The sequence below is a fragment of the Gorilla gorilla genome, chromosome 9 (assembly GCF_029281585.2).
Source record: "Gorilla gorilla gorilla isolate KB3781 chromosome 9, NHGRI_mGorGor1-v2.1_pri, whole genome shotgun sequence".
NCBI classification, from domain to species: domain Eukaryota; kingdom Metazoa; phylum Chordata; class Mammalia; order Primates; family Hominidae; genus Gorilla; species Gorilla gorilla.
Window position 1 is genome coordinate 10,031,950 of NC_073233.2, and position 21,248 is coordinate 10,053,197.

At 48.3% G+C, this 21,248-nt stretch overlaps 3 protein-coding genes across 17 annotated transcripts in view; 1 reads left to right on the top strand and 2 right to left on the bottom strand.

Moving 5' to 3' along the window:
• Positions 1-3,709, top strand: part of ART1 (ADP-ribosyltransferase 1) — a 20,789-nt gene extending 17,080 nt beyond the window's left edge. Inside the window, exon 5 of one of the 2 annotated variants that reach the window (XM_004050482.5) lies at positions 828-3,709. In XM_004050482.5, the coding sequence (XP_004050530.1) occupies positions 828-925 (98 nt within the window). In that variant the 3' untranslated portion in view covers positions 926-3,709. The remainder of the gene's footprint in view (positions 1-827) is intronic. The other variant, XM_063710907.1, reaches the window with a different exon arrangement.
• CHRNA10 (cholinergic receptor nicotinic alpha 10 subunit) lies at positions 2,322-11,753 on the bottom strand. Of its 2 annotated transcripts, XM_004050496.5 has the most exons (5): positions 7,987-11,753; positions 6,531-6,676; positions 5,931-6,085; positions 3,966-4,498; positions 2,322-3,298 (listed from the first exon to the last, which is right to left on the bottom strand). In XM_004050496.5, exons 1-5 carry the CDS (start codon positions 8,045-8,047, stop codon positions 2,841-2,843), a joined length of 1,353 nt encoding a protein of 450 aa, XP_004050544.1. In that variant the 5' UTR covers positions 8,048-11,753; the 3' UTR covers positions 2,322-2,840. The 2 variants fall into 2 exon arrangements, with proteins under 2 accessions (XP_004050544.1, XP_063566978.1); XM_063710908.1 differs by lacking the exon at positions 7,987-11,753 and having other exon boundaries at positions 3,966-6,085; positions 6,469-7,958.
• Positions 11,754-11,762: 9 nt separating this feature from the next.
• The window catches only part of NUP98 (nucleoporin 98 and 96 precursor), a 119,988-nt gene continuing 110,502 nt past the window's right edge, over positions 11,763-21,248 (bottom strand). For all 13 annotated transcript variants that reach the window (XM_004050483.5, XM_019036762.4, XM_055355210.2 and 10 more), the window contains 4 exons: positions 19,975-20,216; positions 16,329-16,483; positions 13,260-13,371; positions 11,763-13,128 (listed from right to left, as the gene is read on the bottom strand). In XM_004050483.5, the coding sequence (XP_004050531.5) occupies positions 12,911-13,128; positions 13,260-13,371; positions 16,329-16,483; positions 19,975-20,216 (727 nt within the window). In that variant the 3' untranslated portion in view covers positions 11,763-12,910. The remainder of the gene's footprint in view (positions 13,129-13,259; positions 13,372-16,328; positions 16,484-19,974; positions 20,217-21,248) is intronic.

Consider the following 21,248-nt stretch of genomic DNA (forward strand, 5'->3'; position numbering starts at 1 on the left):
ACAGTGAGTTTATGGCAGAGCCAGGACAAGAAGCCAGGTTTCCAGCTTCCAACCCAGGCATCTTTGAGTTCTGATTATGTAATTCCAGACACTGGAAAAGTTTAGGATTTCTCCTTCTAGTCCACTCCGCACCTCTCCTACCAGGGTTTGGGTAGAGGAGCCAAGTTCAGCCACAGCAGATCCCACTCTGATCTGAAATCCATGTTTCATCCCACTCTGCAGCACCTTATTTGTGGCAATAGAAGGCAGTTAAGTTAAACCCAATGACCTCTGGAAGAGAAACTGGGACTCTAATTGGTCTCATCTCTGTCTACCTTCCTAAATTCTTTATTAAAAAAATTTTTTTTGAGACATGGTCTCAGTCTGTCACCCAGGTTGGAGTGCAGTGGCACCACCACAGCTCACTGTAGCCTCAAACTCTTGGGCTCAAGTGATCCTCCCACCTCAGCCTCCCAAGTAGCTTGGACTACAGATATATGCCACTACGCCTGGCTACTTTTTGTATTTTTTGTAGAGAAGGGTTCTCCCTATGTTGCCCAGTTTGCCTAAAATTTTTTAAGCCAGTCAAATTTAGCAGTGGGGGGACTGTACATCAACTTTAGTGACACTGGTGTTAATAAGTTCTGATAACCCATTACCATTGGACCAGCTCCTCCCTAAACTTGATCTTCATCTCTGTTGCCCGTGGCAGTTTTGTGTATCAGTCTGTCCAGCTCACTCTGCCAATCTCTCCACCTTGTATCTGCATGTCCCCACTTTTGCTCCTGTGCTCCTAAATACCTTTTTCTCTCTCTCTCCCCCAACCTCTCTGCCTGTTTTCCCTGCAGCCATGGGTCAGAGCCCCCTCTCTGCAGTCTGGTCTTTGCTGCTGCTGCTCTGGTTCCTCGTGGTGAGGGCCTTTCCAGGCGGTCCAGGCCTCCTTTGATGCATGAGACACGGGACAGCCTCGCCTGCTGCCTCTGCCCATCCTGAGGATGTTGGCCATGTGTGCTTTCAGTGTAACCAAGATTCCTGGCAACCCCATCTGCAGGGAACTCTGGGACCTTCTCTGGTAGCTGCCAGACCGGCTGGTGGAAAAACAGGAGACAATTTGCGGACTGAACCTTACCCAGGGCTGTAGGAGTAAGACTCTGAATAAAGGGTTGGGCCGGCGGTGTGGGGGGTACTTCAAGACAGGCAGCAACTAACCTGGCGATAGAAGGGCTTCAGCTGATTTGGGGGGTGACTGGAGAGGAAAGCGCTTGGCCGTGATACCTGCTAGTGTTACTCAGATGCCTCACGTGTCCATCTGGAAAGCTTCTGTTCACTCCTCCAGGAAGCCTTCTGTGACCTCTCCCACCTGGCTGGGGTAGTGACCCTGTCTCTACGCTCCCACAGAGCCCTGGATGCTTCCCTATACCACCACATGTCCATGTCTGTCTGCCACATCAGACCATGAGCTTCCTGAGGGAAGGGACTGGGTCGGAGGCACAGAGATGGTGCCAGGAAATGTGTGAAACTCAGAAAGGAACAAATACCTGTGAATGGCTGGTCCCTGCACTGCCCCTGCCTTGGACACTGTCAAGCTCTCAATGTCCGTGTGTGGGAATGGGGTGGACAGTGCCTAACTCCAGCACACAGAGAGAAGGAGAGACGGGAGAGAGAGCTCTAGTCCTCCATCGGCACCTCGGTCAAATTCCATTCTCTTGTCAGCACAGATGTAACTTCTGCTCTAATCCATGAGTCCTGAGGCTCCTCTCATCACGGCTCACTGTAGCCTCAAACTCCTGGTTTCAAGAGATCCTCCCACCTCAGCCTCCCAAGTAGCTGGGACTACAGATATGTGCCACCACACCTGACTAATTTTTGTGTTTTTTGTAGAGACAGGGTCTCCCTAGGTTGCCTAAGTTCTTTTTTTTTTAAAGCTAGTCAAATTTAGCAGTGGGGAATTATATACCAACTTTAGTGACAGTGACATTAATAAGTTCTGATAACCCACCACCATGGACACCAGCAATACCCAGACAGCTGGGAAAGCATTATTTCTGGATGTGTCTGTGAGGGTTTGCAGCAGGAGATTGGCGTGTGAGTTGGTGGACTCAGTGGCAAGTTCCACTCTCAATGTGGGAGGGCATGGAGAGGACAAAAAAGTAAGGGAAAGGCAAATTCACACTCTTTCCTGGAGCTGGGACATCCTTCTCTTACCACTGGACATTAGAACTTCAGGTTCTCAGGCTTTGAACTTGGACTTGCGCCAGCAGCCATGAGACAGACCTGAAGTACAGACAGACCTGGACCCCCAGCTTCCACTACCACAGACCTCATGGGTAACACAGGGCATCGAGGAGGGCTAGGTACACGCTTACTTTATTGAGTCAGGGATTTGGGGCCAAATGTCTGTAGGGCCTCCTGCTCTGGAAACTCGACTGAGAATCCCCGACCCTTTTCCCTGAGCCCCTCAGCAGGGAAAGGTAAGAGCCAAAGCCCTGCAAAGCAGCCACCTAGGAAGGAAGACAGGAAATGCAGCAGTTCAGTTCAGTTTCTCACTATAACCCATGTGCTCCCCACTGAGAGCTCTAATACCCAGCACAAACAATTCTGTCCCTCCAAGACAGATCTTGGCCTTTGTAGAGTTCCTCATTTTTTTTGGAATTAGGGGAGTGGCAGGCTCTGGACTTCCTTTAGTTAGGGTGTGTAGACAATGAGTGCTTCCTTGTGGATTGTGAAGTCAAGTGTCCCAGGATCTTAGGAGCAGTGGGGAAGAGACTGGCTGGCCCAAAGACCAGCAACCACTTGGCCGTGGCTGTCCCTTTCTGGAGGAGCTGTGGCTGCAGCAGATCCCTGTGACTTAGTCCCAGCCCTCACAGGGCCTGCACCAGCACCAGGAGGCTCATGACCAGGGCCATGGAGAAGAAGATGCCCAGGAAGAAGCGGTCCATCACACGGGCCAGGCGCTTCCAGTCCTCATGGCAGCGCTGGGCAGCTCGGTGGCTGCGGAAGGTATTGGCAATGGTGGCTACGTGGTGCAGTAGGGCTTCCTGGCGGCACAGACATCGTGGCTCGTGGCAAGGGCCCGCTGGGGGGCCAGCCCCTCCTTCAGGCGACTGGGGGCTAGGAGATAACTCAGGTGGCCTGGACTGCCCACAGGGCTCCCCTCTTTCCTGCACGCACAGACCCCGTGCCAGGTGTCCCAGCAGGAGGGCCCTAGCCCAGGCTGGCACTGGGCGGGCACTGGGACCACAGTAATGCAGGTTCATGATAAGGATGGTGAGTGCTGTTGAGAATGTGACCATGGTCATAGTGGCCATGTAGTACTTCCCTGCAAGAGAGAGAGAAAGCCAATTGACTCAAAACAAAAGCCTGTGGATCCTGAGCTTCCCAGCCACCTCTGCACAAATGGAAATAAGCCCACCATGAAGCTCTCCAGACCCTCCAAGCCCCATGGATGGAAGCAGGAAGGAGGTAAGGGCCGAGTTCTCCCCATCCTTCATTCCTACACGTGGGTCATCAGAAGCTACTGCTCTCTAATTGCTCCCCTCACTGCTGGAGGCTGCACTCATACACAATCCAGGACAGTCCCGCTCTCAAATAACGACGGGCATGAGCTGGGGCAAGATACGAATCCTTTTTGTACAAATGGGATACCCAGAGGACCTACTTCCTAGGTTTGTGGTGATGCTTACCTGAGTTAATAAAGGTCAAGTGCTTAGGGGAGTGCCTGGCACACAGCAAGCAGTCGACAGATTTTGCCTATTATTAGGATCTGGGGATACTGATGTTCCATCATCAAGGGCCAAGTCGTGAGGGGTGTTCTCCCTGGAAGGAGCTAATCCTTTCCCCTCAGTCTTAAAATGAGGGCACGTTCCCAGGACGCCCCCCTCTCAGTTTCTGAAGTGGGGCCGTTCCGCAGACCCAGGCCCTGTCGCGGCCCCGCCCTGGGGGGACCCCAGCGCATCGTCAGGTCCCCCCACGCCCACGCTGCTCACCGATGAGCGGCACGCTTTCGGCCGGTGGCATGCTCTCGGCCAGCAGCAACTGGAAGACGGTGAGCGCCAGCAGCACGGTGACGCCCAGCGACACCTTCTCGCCTGAGTCGGCAGGCAGGTGGAAGGCGAGCGGCGCAAGCAGCGAGATGAGCACGCAGGGCAGCAGCAGGTTGCACACGTAGGCGGCGGCACGGCGGCGCAGCAGCAGCGTGAAGGTGACGTCGGGGTAGGGCTCGGAGCAGCAGCCGTAGGTGAGCACGCGCCGCCGCGCCGGCATTCCCAGCACGCGCCACTCCACGTTCTCCACGAAGTCCGCCAGGCTGGCTGCAGCGCCGCGCGGCCGCACATCCAGTTGGTGCCCGCCGTGAGTCCAGGAGCCGAACGTCAGGCCGCAGTGCTGGGCGTCGAACGGGAAGGCTGCTACATCCACGTGGCACGAGCTGCGCGTGATGGCCGGCGCGTCCCAGCGCACGGCGCCATCGTGGCGCAGGACCACGTTGGTGCTGGCGGAACCTGGAGGCTGCGCGTCGGCTCTGGGGGCAGGCGGGGCAGGGCTCACCTAGGCTGTCCAGCCTGGGGAGCAGCCCCGGAGGCCGGGAGCCCAGGGCAGACCCCCAGGGGCTGAAAGAAACCAAAACTTCTCCCCAGAATATTGAGGCTCATTAAGTTCGAGACACTCACGACGCAGGGGAGCACCTGGCCCCAGCGTCTGCTGGCCTGATGGCAGGACATCAGCCCTTCCTTGCTGGAGTCAGCACTTGCTTATCCAAAGGGCACCAGTAGGTGCCAGAGGAATCTGGAAACAGATTTTACCCTCTTTCCACGTTTTCCCGCCTTTTAAAGGTGGCTGTCCTTTGTCTTGCCACTATTTATAACTTACTGGCTCTTTCTTGAATTTCTATTTAAGCAAGGCCCCTAAGTCACTGCCTTCAGAGAGAACTACTTTTGAACTAAGGCCTCTCCCATGATGGGTACAGCAGATTAATAAACTTCTGCTTGTGGCCGGGTGCGGTGGCTCACGCCTGTAATCCCAGCACTTTGGGAGGCTGAGGTGGGCGGATCACGAGGTCAGGAGATCGAGACCACCCTGGCTAACACGGTGAAACCTCGTCTCTACTAAAAATACAAAAAACTAGCTGGGCGTGGTGGTGGGCGCCTGCAGTCCCAGTTACTTGGGAGGTTGAGGCAGGAGAATTGCGTGAACCCAGGAGGCGGAGCTTGCAGTGAGCCGAGATAGCGCCACTGCACTCCAGCCTGGGCGACAGAGCGAGACTGTGTCTCAAATAAATAAATAAACTTGTGCTTGTTTTTTTTTCGTTAATTTGATTCTTGTTTTCAGAACAAAGCAACACAGAGGGTGGAGTGCACCTAGAGAGACCCGCTGCCTTTCAAGGCCTGGAAGGGGTGGCGCCTGAAGGGCCCAGAAGGGACACAGACGTAGCCAGAGGATGTATAAAAAGGCCTCTGCAGAACCCAGAGGTAGCTCCGGGACACACAGTGACTTCCCTTGGGGGACATCTGCAAAACTTGTAGAAGGGCCCCAGAGAAAATATGCAGAGCTATGTGCTGGCTGGGAGACACGGAACTGGTCAAGGAGACATAAAGCAGTGTTCCAGAGGGCTATGTCTTGGAGGAAAGAGACCCTTAGACAGGCTCTTGGGGGAGCCCTGAGAGACTTAGAGCTGAAAGTGTGCCCTAGAGAGGCCCTTGTGATTCAGACATCTGCCCTGGACCACACAGTAGGTTCCGAGGAGACGTTCAGCCTGGGCTGGCCTGGGATAGCCTAAAGTGGGGGTGCCATGGAGGGGCTGAGTGCCTGGCAGCTTAGAAGGGTCCTGGGGAAAAGCTTCCAGGGCAGCGTGGCAACCAGGTTATGTGGTAGGGAGAGGGGATCACTACACCCCCACAGCTAAGGGCAAGTCTAGAGAGGGGTAAGAGAGAGGGAGGGGCCCAGATAGGCAGTACTTGTTATAGAGTACGATGTCTGGCCGCCACACAAGACTGCTGGGGATGCGGATGGCATCCAGGCCACCATAGGCATTGGGGTCCCATCGTAGGTAGGCATCTGTCCACTCCTGCCGTATCCACAGATACAGGGTCAGCACCTGGTTCCGTTCATCCTAGTGGGGGCAGGGAATGGCAGAGATGTGGACATGTATATGCATATCCTGTCCTGCCTGTGCACACTCCCCTGCAGGGCTCTGGTCAGCACCCACAAACCTGACTTGTCCATACCGTCCAGTTCCCACCCAGACCTGACCTTGCCATGTGACCTTAGTGGGCTCTTCTCTTTTTTGCCCCTGTTTCCTCAGCAGTAATATGGGGTGAGAATCCCTGCTTAGCAGGGATTCAGTAAGTTCAGGTGAACAAAATGTTGGGCACAAGGTAGGCACCCAATACTCAGTACCCAACAGTCAGTACCCAACAGTTTGTAACTGCTACCTTTGTTAATATTAACATTTACAGAAAAGGAATTCCATGGAGAATAACCCCAGTCTCTCACCCCTTCATTTCTTGACACTGTGACAGGTAAGACTCCACAGCTGTACCACCACCACAACGCACCATGTCGATGATCTGGGACAGTGTCACCTCCAGGGTCACATTCAGAGTCTGGTCTGTGTCTGCCACAGGTCTCAGGGCACTTGTGTAGTTGGCAAAGAGGTCACGGAACAGCTTGAGAGCCAGCCGGCCCTCAGCTCCCAGGCACTCTGGAGGGTCAGTAAGGAGGGTTGTCCATCCCAGGCCCTAGTCCCAGGGCCTCTGCTCACACCCTCCACTCCCAGGGCTGGGGCCCTGTCCTTATGAGTGTCCTCCTGGTGTCTGCCTTCTCTTGCTCTAGCTGTGGCTCTAGTTCCTCCCTGGCCTGCCTGCAGGGACACATGAGGTAAAGGCCATGGAGTGAACTGGTACTATCTTCTGGCGCCAGGCTGACAAATTTCTCCTCCACCCTTCCCTTTTCAAGGACCTGGAGTCTGCCTGCCTCTCCACAAATGCTAGAGGGACCCAAATAAGCCACAAGAGTCCAGACTTTCACCCAGGGATTCTGAACCCCACTGCTCTGCCCCCTCCAGTATCTCTCAAACCTGTTTCCACTTCTCCATCTCAAGCTGGTTTCTTCAAAACTTCTGATGCGATGGAACACTCCCTCACTCTGAAAACACACTTCCCCAGGCTTTACTGACACACATTTTCCTCAATCCCTGACCTAAACATTGTTCCCACGAATCCTGTCCTTGGCTCCCTTCTTTTTCTTCATCCCAGATTTTTCTCCTGAGCTCCAGACCCCAATAGAGTACAGTCCACTCCTGAGTTTCCCACAGGCACCTTCAACTCTGAGGGTCCAAAATATGAACTCGCTTCTTCCCTCCATGCTCTGAAACCTGCTTCCTATCCCATGTTCCCTATCTCAGCAAATAGCATGCCCTCAGCTGCAACAGTGACCTCAGTTGGAAATCTGGGAATTATCCCTCCCTTCTCCCTCTGCTGCCTCCTCCTTGGGGAATCCAGTTAATCTCCAGATCCTGTCAGATCATTCAAATCCTCCAGATTTTGCGAAACATCGTCTTGAGTCTACCCTCTCCCCTCCAGGTCAGGGCCCTCCCTTCACTGTCTCCCTTTCCCCAAAGGCTCACCTTCTTCTACCCCTCCCATGCCCATAGACCACGCTTTTAAGCATGCACATCTGACCAGGCTAGTATGCTGCTGAAACCTTTCAGTGCTCCCCATCATCTGCAGGAGAAAGACCTGGCCTGGCCGGCAGGCCCTTCAACATCTGGCCCCTCTGATTTTCCCAGCCCTGTCTCTGGAAGCTCCCCGCTCATTGTTTCCACCCTAGCCAGGCAAGTCTCCTCTCACGCACTTCAGCACCCCTCTCCTCCACACTCCCCTAATAGAGAGCTTGTTCTCAGAACAGGTACTGAGGAGAAACACAAGAGAGACTACATGGAAAGGGATTTTGGGAGAACAGGAATAGTAGCACCATCAGGAGAGGCCAGGGCTGGTGTACTGAGCTTCATACCTGCAGGGAGTAGAAACAGAAGCAGAAGGCCCAGGCTGAGGTGGTGGCTCCGGAGCCCCATGGCCCTGGCACTGCAAGAGTGGGGGCAGGTCTCTGGATGTGAGGCCTCCTGGCCAGACCTAGGGCAAAATTAGGCCCAGCTGGCAAGGATGGTGTGGACAGTACCTAGAAGTCAGAAGTAAGACAGATCTCTGGTGGGTCCAGCCACCCTCCAGGGAGCCCTGCAGCCCCTCCAGTCTTCTGACCCTCCAATTTGTGCCTGCCCCTGGATTTTAGTACTTGGTCTTTCTTCTTCTCTGCTGGTCCTTGCCTCTTCTGGCCTCTGCCTCTGCCCTTTCCTATGCTCCCCACCTGCTTTGCCTTTCACTCTGTTTCTGCTTCCTTCTCTTTCCGTCTGTAACTTTCTTGGGTCTCTCTGCCTCCCTGACTCTGATCGTCCCCTGCCCGCCTCTTTCCACTCTCTCTCCCTTTCTCCTACTTCTGTTTCATCCCTCATTCCTTCCTTCTTCCATTCCCCACACCTGGACTCTAGATGGGCCTGCTGCTCTCTCAGCAGAACAGGGACCAGGGACTCCTCCCTTGATCAGCCCAGAGTCGTCCGAGGCACAGGACCGCAGCCCCTCCCTCTTTGCCCTTTCATTAGCTTAATTACACCGTGCCTATGACAACAGAGCAACGGAAACTGATACCTCGGGCCTCTGGGGCTTGAATTATTCAAACTCTGTAAAGCAGCACACAGACTCAGCTCAGGCCCATCCTCGGGTGTTGGAGAGTACAGGTATGCTGGGTCAGGGTATGTGGAAAACCAGGGCTTAAGAGTGTGAGGGGCCAGGGTCAGTGGATGGATAACTGTCCTCTCATCTTAGCCACCATTGCCTGAATTCTGGAGGTGGAGGTTCGCCTTAGACCTGCAGCTCTCCTTGCAGTGCGGGACTAGACACTCCAGGCTAGGCACTTTGGGTCAAGCGAGCCCTTCCCTCCTGGTGGGAGTAGTGCTGAGCCTCAGGCCACTCCAGATGACCCAGTGGAGCAGAAGATGGAGCCCACATCCTCTCCTCAGACTCCCTGCAGTCATTCCCATCTGAGCCTGTTTTTTCACCTTGCCCAAACACTGTGGGCAGTGTGGGAGAGGAGGGCAAGCATTCAGTCACTTTCGGCCCTGTCTTATGAGCGCTCTCACTTGGGTAAGATACTTAAACTCTCCGGGTTTCTGTTCTCTCAATCTGGTAATGGGATTAACAGTACTCATCTTGAAAACTGCAAGGATTTAAATCAGATAACATGATAGTGCAAGGCACTGTCTAGCACGGTGCCTCAGGTACACAGGTCATCAACAATATTTACACTGTGGTCCCAGTAAGGTAGCCAGGCTATCCTCAGGTCACAGGTATTTATCATGCACAGAGTTTTGATTATTTTTGTTCAAGCTGACCAGTTGCCTGACCAACAGCAGCACATACTTCCCTGGCAATCACATCCATAGCCATGACTTTGGGCATCGTGGATATGCCAGTGATTCCCTGCACTTTCTCCACCCGTCCCCTCTCCCAGGTACTCTGCTTATCTCCAACCACCTTCCTAACACACAAGCGTTTCACATCATTTCAAACTGAAGCCTCAGAAATCCAACATTCACTTATTCAAGCTAGTAGAGGGGAACTGTCCTTAACTTGTTAAAGAACAACTACCAAAATACCCTACAGCCATCCTGCCACCTCAGCCTCCTGAATAGCTGGAACTAAAGGTGCACACCACCCAGCTAATTTTTGTTCATTTTTTAGGAGACAAGGTCTCCCTATGTTGCCTAGGCTGGTCTTAAACTCCTGGGCTCAAGGGATTCTCCCTCCTCAGCCTCCCGAGGTGCTGGGATTACAGGCGTGAGCCATCGTGCCCAACCAATACAAGGTTTAACAAATCCTTAGGAAAGCCTAAGAAATGAACATTTAAAGCAGAAATTAAGATTATACAGAACTCCAGTAAAATTGATTAATACGTCTAAGGACTGGTTATTTGAATAACAAAAAATCTGGAACAATTTTCTGGAAATACAAATTAACAAAACTGAGCTAAAGATGAAACATCTAAAAAGAGCAGATACTCTGCAGGCCTTTGCTTAATTATTCCAATATTTAATTCTCCAGACCTCTGTTAACTTTGGGTTCTGTTGAGAAAATCAGTTATTTGAATGTTGTAGATTCCACAGATCTATCGAATGTTGAGGTAACTGGTTCCTGTTTTATGTTTTTGAGAATTTTTTTTGAAATTAAAACATTTTTTACTATTTCAACGGGATTTTGGGATGTGGAAGATTGTTCAGGCCGGGCGCGGTGGCTCACGTCTGTAATCCCAGCACTTTGGGAGGCCGAGGCAGGCTTATCACGAGGTCAGGAGATCGAGACCATCCTGGCTAACACGGTGAAACCCCGTCTCAACTGAAAATACAAAAAAAAAATTAGTTGGGCATGGTGGCGGGTGCCTGTGGTCCTAACTACTTGGGAGGCTGAGGAAGGAGAATGGCATGAACCCGGGAGGTGGAGCTTGCAGATCGTGCCCCACTGCACTCCAGTCTGGGGGACAGACCGAGACTCTGTCTCAAAAAAAAAAAAAAAAAAAAGAAGAGATTGTTCATCACCCTTATCTTGAACTGGAAGTTGATATTCTCTTTTATGCACAACATGGCTTCTATGATAAACCTTTGATTGAGAACCTTTTTTTTCTTGCTCTGTTGCCCAGGCTGGAGTGCAGTGGCACAATCATGGCTCGCTGCAGCCTTCAGCTCCTAGGCTCAAGCAATCCTCTTGCTTAGGCCTCTTGAGTAGCTGGGACTATGCACACACACCACCATGCCCAACTAATTTTATTTTTTTTAGAGACAGAGTCTTGTCATGTAGCCTGGGGTGGTCTTGAACTCCTGGCCTCAAACGATCCTCCCACCTTGGTCTCCCAAAGTGCTGGGATTACAGGTGTGAGCCACCACTCCTGGCCCACAATTCCGAACACTGCTAAGAGCTAACCATTTCTATAGCATACTCACTTTTTGAAACATTCCTCTGGTAAGGAAACCAGGTCAGGTGTTCTTTGCTGGAAGTCCAACTATGTTTTGTGACTCACTCAGGTTCACATAGTGAGTCAGTAGTGGAGGGGATTCCAGCTGAGTAACCCTTGTCCTGAGGCATCTAAGTTAAACGGAAGTTCCAGACAACAGAGCTGACCCACTCTGCTTTCTCATCCCTGAATTCCTGAAAGTCTCAGAAGTCTTTGGTCTAATCTTAATTGGAATTTGCTCACATCTTCAGCTTGACAGATCAAAATAAGATCTGGAATAGTACTCATGCTACCCAGTTGATTCCTCTTGAAAATAGCCCTGTGTGAAGTAACATCAGCAATCATTATCCCCTTTACAAAAGGGAATCTGATTTAGAAAGGTGAAGCGTCACTCAAGGTTTAAAAACAAAACCACTATAGTAGAAGAGCGAGGAGGCTTTGAATGGTATATTCTATTGGGCAATTTGAGACCCGGGAATCTATGTGCATAAATATATGTACAGCAATCAGTATTAATCAATAATCAACTCCCTTGCCCCTAAATTTCCCCTTATAAATCTAGCCTTTGGGCTAATCTATCTTTCAGTTTAGCACCAAATTGTTCTCTTTAGCCCATGGCCTGTCTCCATTTAGAAGGCAAATTCAAAAACAGGCTAAATCAAACAAGGCCACCATAAAGATCCTCAGGGTAAGAAGGCTCAAAAATACAAAGGGAAAGCCAATACCAGGAATGCTATAAACATTTTATTTATTTATTTTTTAAGAAAGTAGCTTCAGAAAAAGAGGAAAATATCTAGATCATTTATTTATACATATATATATATTTTAATAAAAACCTTTACATAATCTTCATGCATAAAGACCCAGGTGTGGCCATATTGCCTGAGATAGCCCTAACACCAGCTATCTCATGCCATTACCTGGGGCTCCCTATAGCTGTCAGCAGTGTAGCAAAGGCCCTCTGCCTGCCCCTAACGCCCAACTCCATGCCTGCCTCAGTCATGGTTTGTTTTTGCTTCTGGAAGGGGTAGATGGAGGGTGGGAAATGCTTTGGAGCTAACATGGGATGAACACGGAGGGTTACCCAACCTGCCATTTTTTATCCAAACTCTGCAGGCAAATCCAGACAGAGTCTCAGCAAGACTGAAAACCAGGGACCAAACCAAACTCTGGGAGCTTCCCACAGACATGTCACATGTGACCAAGGGCTCCTGCACATAGTAGTAGCAAAGGTATGGTGTTCATGGAACACTAAAGGCAGGAACAAAAACAGCCCTGAAGATCAATCCCTCCGTGACAGGCATTCACTTCTGCCCTAAGTGTGTCAGAAAGATCCCGTTTTGTTTCCTAACTCAGGCCAGCCCTCCTTTGCCTCCAAAATTCAGTGTTAACTAACCAATTACTTAAGAGACAGATCCCTCTTCCTTCTGTGGATAGTTCATCTGTTAAGGATCCATTATCACCTGTCTCACTCCTCCTAAGGAGTCCTAGTATAAAAGGGCCAGGGTAGGAGTAGGGTAGCTGGTTGGCATGGAGGGTCACAAGATCCAGCATGGCTAGGGATGAAAAAAGAATACCCTGGTTCTTTGGGGGATTCTGCCAAAAGAGCTTTATTGACCATTTTTTTAAAGGAAAAACACTGAATGATCTTGAGGATGGTAAACTGTCTCCTCTTCTGGGTTCCAGAAGCCCTTATGCTACGTTCAGTATTAAGAAAAGCCCTGAACAAGTGGAGGATGCTGCTTCTGGCAGCAGGGAGGGAGGGTAGATGCCACAGCCAACCCAGAGAATGGCAAACAGTGCCAATCCAAACAAGGCAGGGAACCTCTGCGTAGTGAGTGGGAATGGGCATGTGACTGTGATGCAAAGTGCCTGGGGCTCACAGGCTCCCAACAGCCAGTTCTCGCAGATAGGACTGGGTAAGGCTGCGCAGTTCGTCCATGGCATAGTCCTCAGGCATGGGAAGCCGGCCAATGTGGGGAGCCAAGAGGCGCAAAGGGACTCGCTGAGGGTCTGGTGTTGAGTCGGAGGTTCTATCAGGAGGATGATGCAGACTCAGCACCACGCGCAGCAGGTTGGCTACACGTTTGGCCATGTCTAGAGAGAAAAACTAGAGTCAAGCACTGAGCATGGGTCTGGAGAAGGGTGGTAGGCACTGAGGGTGGGGTGTAATAATCATAAAAACAGGAAGCAAGAAGGCAGAAAGAGTGAGGAGGTTAGAGGCTTACCTGACTGAGCCAGGCGATCTTTAGCACTGTAACACTGAATCTGCTCTATCCGACTGCACAGTGAAGTCACTTTGATGTGTAACTGCTCCAGGTCATTACCTGAGCAATCCACCTACAAAGAAGCAGAGAAGCCAATTAATCCAAGGGGAGTTCCTATCACTCCAATCCCACCTATAGACTCTACACAAAACCTTGAAACAACAGTGAGGTGAGGGAGGGGAAAATACAAGATGATGACACGGGGCCAAGCCACCACCATCTAGTGGAGGACAAGGCACTAATTATGCAGTAATAGCCAAGAGGAAGGTAACACAGTTACCTAGCCTTGGACTAGGAAAAGTCTTGAGATCCCGAACTATACAGCAAGCTTTAATAACACAGCACCAAAAATCAAGATAAATTGGGTTCAGAGAGATGATATGACTTCTAAAGAGCACACAAGGAAGTAAAAAATGCAGCCAGAACCAACATTTAATTTAGGTCCCCTGACTCCAAGTTTATAGCCTTTTCTAAAAACACCAAAAAAGCTGTGTGCAGGGGGCAGGAGGATTAAGAGCAAGACAGGTTATTTGCTCTCATGAAACTGACAGAAAATAAATAAGAAAACACAAAACAGTAATAAATCCTGAAAAACCACAAGCCATGTAGATAATTTAAACAGGTGGATGTGGCAGAGAGAAACTGGATAGCTACTTGAGACTGGAGGACCAAGAGAGGCTTCTTTAAGGAGGTCATATTTAAATTGAGACCTGAATAACAAGGAGAGAGCTCAGCTTTCCAGGCAAAGAGAAGACAGCTAAAACTCCCAAAGGTGGGAATTCAAAGGAGATTTACATGGTGACATGTAGGGTAAGGAGAAGAAGCAGAACAAGATAATACTAGAGAGGTTTTATGTAACATAGGTTTTTTTTTTTTTTTTTTTTGGGAGAAGGGGGGTCTCACTATGTTGCTCAGGCTGGTCTCAAGCAATCCTCCTGCCTCAGCCTCCCAAAGTACTAGGATTACAGTCATGCACCACCACATCCAGCTATATGCTGGCACATTGATAGTACCCTTTGCTTAATCCCCATACTTATCAAGCTATAGTAATTGCTGCTTTACTTGTATATATCTCCCCCACAAAATCATTATTTTGGTAAGGGCAGAACACATACTGTTTACCTTTATATTCCCCAAACCCACTACAGTGCTTGGCATACAGTGAGTTCTCCATAATAGGTTGTGTGAATGAATTACTCAATATTCAATGAGAAAGTGGTTTCTTCAAGTGATTATTTAGAAATGATGCTCTTGATTCATACTAAAAGTACAGCAAACATTGAATTATGTCTATTATGTGCCAGGCACTGTACTAGAGTTGGAACTTTGATGAGGATAATAATAGACAACAATTATTAAGCATTTAGTAGAGGCCGAGGTCAGGAGTTTGAGACCAGCCTGGCCAACATGGTGAAACCCTGTCTCTACTAAAATACACACACACACACACACACACACACACACACACACACACACAAAGCTGGCTGTGGTGGCACACACCTGTAATCCCAGCTACTGGGGAGGCTGAGGCAGGAGAATTGTTTGAAGCTGGGAGATGCAGTGAGCTGAGATTGTGCCACTGCCCTCCAGCCTGGGTGACAGAGTAAAACTCTGCCTCAAAAAAAAAAAAAAAAAAAAAAAAAGGCATTTAGTACATGAAAGGTACTATGTAAAACACTTCATGTAGATTTTGTTTAATCTTTGTGAAAATTTGTCAGATATGAGCTATAATCTGTACTACTGTCTACCCCACCCACCTTTTTCTTTCAGACGAGAGACAAAGGAGGTAGTTAACTTGCTCAAGATTACATAGCCAGTGAATTTGGAAGCCATGAATTGAATCTGTAAGTCTGCTTCCAGAACTTGAGCTGTTAACCTCTACACTCTATTGCCTGTAACCGTAAAAGACCTTCCCAAAAGGGGCTTATAGCAACCTGGAAATATGAATAAGTAACTACCATATGGTCTGACAGGTGCACTAGTAGAATAATGGACTAAGTATCTCGGTAGTAAGAAAGTGCAATTAATTATCTCTGGGGAAAAGCAGGGAGAAGTAGGGGTAACAGCAACCTAGATCTTAAAAGGATGAGTTTAAGTGTGCTAGGTAGTGTGGAACATAATATGGTTTGTTAGAAACACCAGAAGTAATTTAGTGTGAGTACAGCAGGCTAGCAAGGCTGGAACGTGGAATAAGAGTGGTAGGAGTAAGGCAGGAAAGGTAAAAGCCTCTAAAAGGACTTGAATCCTATATTTATTATAATGAGTTTGGTTTTTGCACCATAAGCAAGCAGTGGAGACTCATTTTACGACTACAAAGACTGACCTTAAGGCTGCGTGCAGGCGTGCGGTAGCTCATGCCTGTAATCCCAGCAATTTGGGAGGCCAAGGTGGGCCGATCACTTGAGGCCAGGAATTCAAGACCAGCCTGGCCAATGTGGTGAAACACTATCTCTACTAAAAATACAAAAGTTAGCTGGGTGTGGTGGCACACACCCTATACTCCCAGCTACTTGGGAGGCTGGGGCATGAGACTCACTTAAGACTGGGAGGCAGAGGTTGCAGTGAGCCACGATCACAGCACTGCACTCCAGCCTGGATGACAGAGCAAGACTCTGTTTCCAAAAAAAAACTGACCGAAGACATTGACTTTAAAACCCATATTTGCAATTTTAAAACATGCCAAATGATGTGTAAAACAGCTATCCTCACCAAATCTCCATTCTTACTTTATCTCTCATCTTTGGGCTTCTCACTCAAACTAGGACTGAACAAGGGGAAGAGACTGTCTATGGACAAGCCTCAGGAATGTCTATTGCATACTAGTTGGTAATCAACATAAAATAGCATTTTTAAGTTTCGATATAGCTGTCAAAAACGGTTATATCAAATGAGCCTCAGCAAGATGCCTGCTTTGACAGTGCTATCTCTGTCAATGCGTTCTGAAGTGTACACTAAGGCCTTGTGAGGTATCTGAAGATTTAAGGGCCTGAGAAAAGGAAAATCAGGCAGCAGTTTCAGGATCTCAGGTACCTGCTGTATATGGCGGAGCATTTCAATGACTCTAATATAGTCCAGGTAAACAAGCCCAGATGTTTCCCAATCCTGAATTAGGCTGCTGCGCTCTGGAGGTGCCAGGTCTTCCAAGAACCCCTTCAGGTAGTCATAGTTCTCATTAATGATGGCATCTGAAGAAACAAAGTATTGAGCACAATGTCTGCACAAGTGCATAGTTTCCAAAAGTACAGAAGACATGGCAGGAAGACAGAAAGGAAGGAGAAATAATGTTGGCTGGACTTCAGAATTAAAAGCACATACAGGCATACCTCAGAGATACTGTGGGTTTCATTTCAGACCACCAAAATAAAGCAGGTATCACAATAAAATCACAAATTTTTTGGTTTTCCAGTGCATATAAAAGTTATGTTTACACTATACCACTGTCACTTATTAAGTGTGCAACAGCATTACGTCTAAAAAACCAATATACATACCTTAATTTAAAAATATTTTATTGCTAAAAATGTTAATCACTTGAGCCTTCAGCAAGTCATCTTTCTGGTGGTGGAGGGTCTTTCCTTGATGCTGATGGCTGCTGACTGATCAGGGTGTTGCCTGCTGAAGGTTGTGATGGCTATGCTAATTTCTTAAAATAAGATAACTGAAGTCAGTTCTCTCAAACCCAGCTGCTGCTTTATAAACTAAGCTTAAGTAATATTCCATATCCTTTGCTGGCATTTCAACAATGTTCACAGCATCTTCACCAGGAGTAGATTCCATCTCAAGAAACCGCTTTCTTTGCTTGTCTATAAAGCAAACTCCTCATGAGTGACACCAGTTCAGTCACATCTTCAGGCTCCATTTCTAATTCTAGTTATCTTGCTGTTTCCATCACATCTGCAAGTACTTCCCCCACTAAAGTCTTGAACCCTTCAAACTCATCCATGAGGGCTGGATTCAATGCCTTCCATACTCCTGTTATTTAATGTTGATATTTTGACCTCCTTCCATGAATCACAAATGTTTATTGTGTTTTTTAGTTGGGGTCTCACTCTCTCACTCAGGCTGGAGCACAGTGGCACGATCTTGGCTCACTGCAACCTCTGCCTCGCAGGCTCAAGTGATCCTCCCTCCAACCTCAGCCTCCCGAATAGCTGGGACCACAGGTGTGTGCCACCAGGCCCGACTAATTTTTTTGTACTTTTGGTACAGATGGGGTTTCACCATGTTGCCCAACCTAATCTCGAACTACTGAGCTCAAGAGATCCACTCATCTTGACCCCCCAAAGTGCTGGGATTACAGGTGTAAGCCACCATGCCTGGACCCAAATGTTCTTTTTTTTTTTCTTTTCTTTAAGACAGGATCTCCCTCTGTCACCCAGGCTGGAGTGCAGTGGTGTGATCATGGCTCACTGCAGCCTCAACCTCCTGGGCTCAAGCAGTACTCCTGCCTCAGCCTCCTGAGTAGCTGAAATTACAGGAACATAACACCATGCCTGGCCAATCACAAATGTTCCTCTCCCACCATCCGCCCCAGACAGGGTCTCACGGTGTTGCCCAGGAAGGAGTTCACTGGCATGGTCATGGCTCACTACAGCCTCAACCTCCCTAGGCTCAGGTGATCCGCCAATCTCAGCCTCCCAAATAGCTGGGAATATAGGCACGCACCACCATGCTCAGCTAATTTTTGTATTTTTTGTAGAGATTGGGTTTCACCATGTTGCCCAGGCTGGTCTCGAACTCCTGGGGCTCAAGCAATCTGCCGCTTTGGCCTCCCAAAGTGCTGGGATTACAGGTACGAGCCACCGTGCCTGGCCTACGAATACATCTACAATGGGGAATCCTTTCCAGAAGGTTTTCATTTACTTTCCCAGATCCATCAGAGGAATCGCTATCTATATGGCAGCTATACTCTTATGAAACGTATTTCTTAAATAATAAGGCTTGAAAGCTGAATTACTCCTTTGCCCATGGGTTGCAGAGTAGATGTGTTAGCAGGCATAAAAACATTAACCTCCTTGAACATCTTCATCAGAACTCTTGGCTGACTAGGTGCGTCATCAATGAGCAGTAATATTTTGAAAGAAATTTTTTTTTTTTTTTCTGAGCAGGTTTCAACAGTGGGCTTAAAGTATTCAGTAAACTGAGCTATAAACAGATATGCTGTCATCCAGGCTCTGTTTTTCTATTTATAGAGCACAGGCAGAGTAGATTCAGCATAATTCTTAAGGGCCCTAGGATTTTTAGAATGGTAAATGAGCTTCTACTTACCATCACCAGCTGAATTAGCCCTAAAGGGAGAGTTAACTTGTCCTTCGCAGCTTTGAAGCCAGGCATTGACTTCTCTTCTCTAGCTATGAAAGTCCTTGGTGGCATCTTCTTTCAACAGAAGGCAGTTTCATCTACACTGAAAATCTGTTGTTTAGTGTAACCATCTTCATCAATGATCTTAGCTAGATCTTCTGGGTAACTTGCTGTACCTTCTCCATCAGCACTTCCTGCTTCACCTTGCACTTTAATGGGATGGAAAGACAGCTTCTTTCCTTAAACTTCATGGAGCAACTTCTGCTAGCTTCAAACGTTTCTTCTGTAGCTTCCTCACCTCTCTCAGCCTTCACAGAACTGAAGGGAGGTTACGCTTTTGCTTAAGGGAATGTTGTGGCTGGTTTCATCTACCCAGACCACAAAAACTTTCTCCGCATCAGCCAGAAAGCTGTTTCACTTTCATATCATTTATATGTTCACTGGAGTAGCACTTTAAATTTCCTTCAAGAACTTTCCTTTAACACAACTTGGCTGTTTGGCAAAGAGGCTTATCTTTTGTACTATCTTGGCTTTCAACATGCTTCTCTCTGTACACCTAATCACTTCAAGCTTTTGTTTAAAGTTAGAGTTGTGCTACTCCTCCTTTCACTTGAACATATTTAGAGGCCATTGTAGGGTTATTAACTGGCCTAATTTCGTGATTATTGGGTCTTAGGAAATAGGAAGGCCCAAAGAGAGGGAAAGAGATGGGGATAACCAGTTGATGGAGCAGCCAGAATATGCACATTTATCAACTGACCATCTTATATGGATGCAGTTGGTGGCACCCCAAAACAAAACAGCAACATCAAAGATTGCTAATCACAGATCACCATAACAGATATAGTAATGAAAAAGTCTGAAATAATGTGAGAACCACCAAAATGTGAAACAGAGACAGACATGAAGTAAACATATGTTGGAAAAATGGTGCTAATATACTTGCTCTGTGCAGTTTTCCAAACCTTTAATTTGTAAAAAATGTAGTACCTGCAAAGTACAACAAAATGAGGTATGCCTGTATTCTGAAATTCTCCAATGGAAAATGTGAAGAATTTCTAGTTTCAGGCCTTAAGGAGATTATTTCTGGTGTTGCTGGAGAAAATTCCCATAAGTAAACAAATTAAAATAATAATAATATTAGCACATATCAAGAATATTTCTGGGAAATGATAACAATATTGCTATCTACCCCTGCTCCTCTAGCGCCTCATCCTGGCTAAGCCTCTTCTGCAGAGAGCTTTTGCAAAGTATGATTTGATTCAAGATGGCCATGTCCTACGTTGAGTCTTATTTCCAGTCTGACCCCATCATGGAGGTTCAGAGGTTGGAGGAATTTGGGGTGATTCCAGGAGATGTGGAACCCAGCACTCACCAGAAGCTAAGTGTCGGATGATGAGCTTGTGGCAGCGGTTCCAGTGCTCAGCCTTAAATAAGCAAAGGGCCTCTAAGTGCTTGTCAGATTCCATGTGTGCTCGCACAGCTTTGGCCTCGTGGATCCATTTGGCAGGTACACGGAGCTTCTGGGTAAGGAAAGTCTCTTTAGCCCAAGATTCAGGGGTCTCCAACAGCTGGCAGTGCCGGGTAAGCAGCTCTCGAACAGCCTTCTCACGTATGCTACAGGGAGAGATAAGCTAGAATAAATCCCATCCTCATTCATGGAGAAGGCTGCCCCAGGCAGCTTAGAGTGGCCCTTGGGGCAGTCTCTTAAACTGCAGGTCTTTTTTTTTTTGATGGAGTTTCACTCTTGTTGCCGAGGCTGGAGTGCAATGGTGTCATCTTGGCTCACGGCAAATTCCACCTCCCAGGTTCAAGTGATTCTCCTGCCTCAGCCTCACAAGTAGCTGTGATTACAGGCATGTGCCACCACACCCCGCTAATTTTGTAATTTTAGTAGAGGCAGGGTTTCTCCATGTTGGTTGGGCTGGTCTGGAACTCCCAACCTCAGGTGATCCACCCGCCTCAGCTTCCCAAAGTGCTAGGATTACAGGCGTGAGCCACCACACCTGGCCTAAACTATGGGTCTTGATCACTTTAAGCTTCACTAAAAAAATCAAAGGTGATCTCACACCAGTATTAATTTTTAAAAATGACAGCACTGGCCAGGCACAGTGCCTCACGCCTGTAATCCCAGCACTTTGGGAGGTCAAGGTGAGTGGATCACATGAGGTCAGGAGTTCAAGACCAGCCTGGCCAACATGGTGAAACCCCGTCTCTGCAAAAAATAAAAAAAAAATTAGCTGGGTGTGGTGGCAGGCGTCTGTAATCCCAGCTACTCAAGAAGCTGAGGCAGGAGAATTGCTTGAACCCGGGAGGCAGAGGTTGCAGTGAGCCGAGATTGCGCCATTGCACTTCAGCCTGGGCGACAAGAGCGAAACTCCATCTCAAAAACAAAACAAAACAAAAAAAACACATAGCATTAATTTTTAAAAATAAAATAAAGTATTTTCATGTTCAAAAAGTTGGGGCTTGGCTGGGCGCAGTGGCTCACGCCTGTAATCCCAGCACTTTGGCAGGCCGAGGCGGACAGATCACGAGGTCAAGTCATTTACTTTCAGATCAAAACTATTCTCATTATGGGCTCTTTTCTGAATTCCTAAGCTTTTCAATGACTTCCACTGTCATCACAACTGCCTCCTTTTTTATATT